The sequence below is a fragment of the Myotis brandtii genome, unplaced genomic scaffold, assembly GCF_000412655.1.
Source record: "Myotis brandtii unplaced genomic scaffold, ASM41265v1 scaffold334, whole genome shotgun sequence".
In the NCBI taxonomy this organism is placed as follows: Eukaryota; Metazoa; Chordata; class Mammalia; order Chiroptera; family Vespertilionidae; genus Myotis; species Myotis brandtii.
The window spans coordinates 1,054,399-1,055,197 of NW_005362885.1; the positions used below are offsets into that span (position 1 = coordinate 1,054,399).

Below are 799 nucleotides of genomic sequence, written 5' to 3' on the forward strand. Positions count from 1 at the left end.
CGAGGCTGGCTGGGAGCCGGGCTGGGAGCCGGGCTGGGAGGGTCTGGGCCTCAGGAGAGACGGAGACCGCCAGGCTGCTCCCTGCTGCAGTGCCGGCCGGACGCTCTGCCCTCGGAGCCCAGTGGTCAGCACCTTCGAAGGCAGTGAGACCGGGGCCATCGGGTGTTCCAGCCGGTGTTGGACGGGGTGGGGACAGGGCCTTGGACCGGCCCTGAGGCCACGGCACCTGCAGGGCTGTCCTGGGCTGACCCCCAGCCCACGACCCCTGGGTTCCAGGAGCTGCAGGTGTTTCCTGGTTTCCTGCCGACTTTGGTCTCTTTTTAAGCAGAAACTCATTTTGTAGGAAAGTCTGCTCCCCACACCAGGGCCCACGCCTTCGGGCTCCACCCCCCAGGACACACGTGCCCGCAGCATTGGGCTCAGGGCCCCCCAGGGACGTGTCCTCCAAGGCCCCTTCGCCCAGACGCTGCCTGGGCGTCTGGCCTTGTGACCCGCGGAGAAAGGAGTGTCGTGGCCACTGCCCGCGCTGGGCTCGGCGCTGGCCGCAGCCCACAGTTCCTTCTTCAGTGTCCGTTCCGCGTCAGGGGCCGGAGGAGGCCTCGTGGTCAGCCTCCCGAGCCCTCTGCGTGGCGATGCCCGTCCAGCAGCCGAGAGCAGGGAGCCACTGAGCACCTGGACCAATAAACGCCCTGTCCTCACCACAGGCCTCTGTCCTGAGCAGGCGGAGGCCCGTCCAGCTGCTGCCCCTCGCGGGGACGGAGGGGGCGAGAGGGGGAGTGGGGGAGAGCCCTCCACAAGG

The 799-nt window shown here is 69.0% G+C and overlaps 1 protein-coding gene across 1 annotated transcript in view; it reads left to right on the top strand.

Moving 5' to 3' along the window:
- The window catches only part of LOC102245431 (chromosome unknown open reading frame, human C1orf159), a 10,384-nt gene extending 9,894 nt beyond the window's left edge, over nt 1-490 (top strand). The window contains exon 7 of the mRNA XM_014543784.1: nt 395-490. Within this exon, the coding sequence (XP_014399270.1) occupies nt 395-490 (96 nt within the window). The remainder of the gene's footprint in view (nt 1-394) is intronic.
- Nucleotides 491-799: the final 309 nt, after the last annotated feature.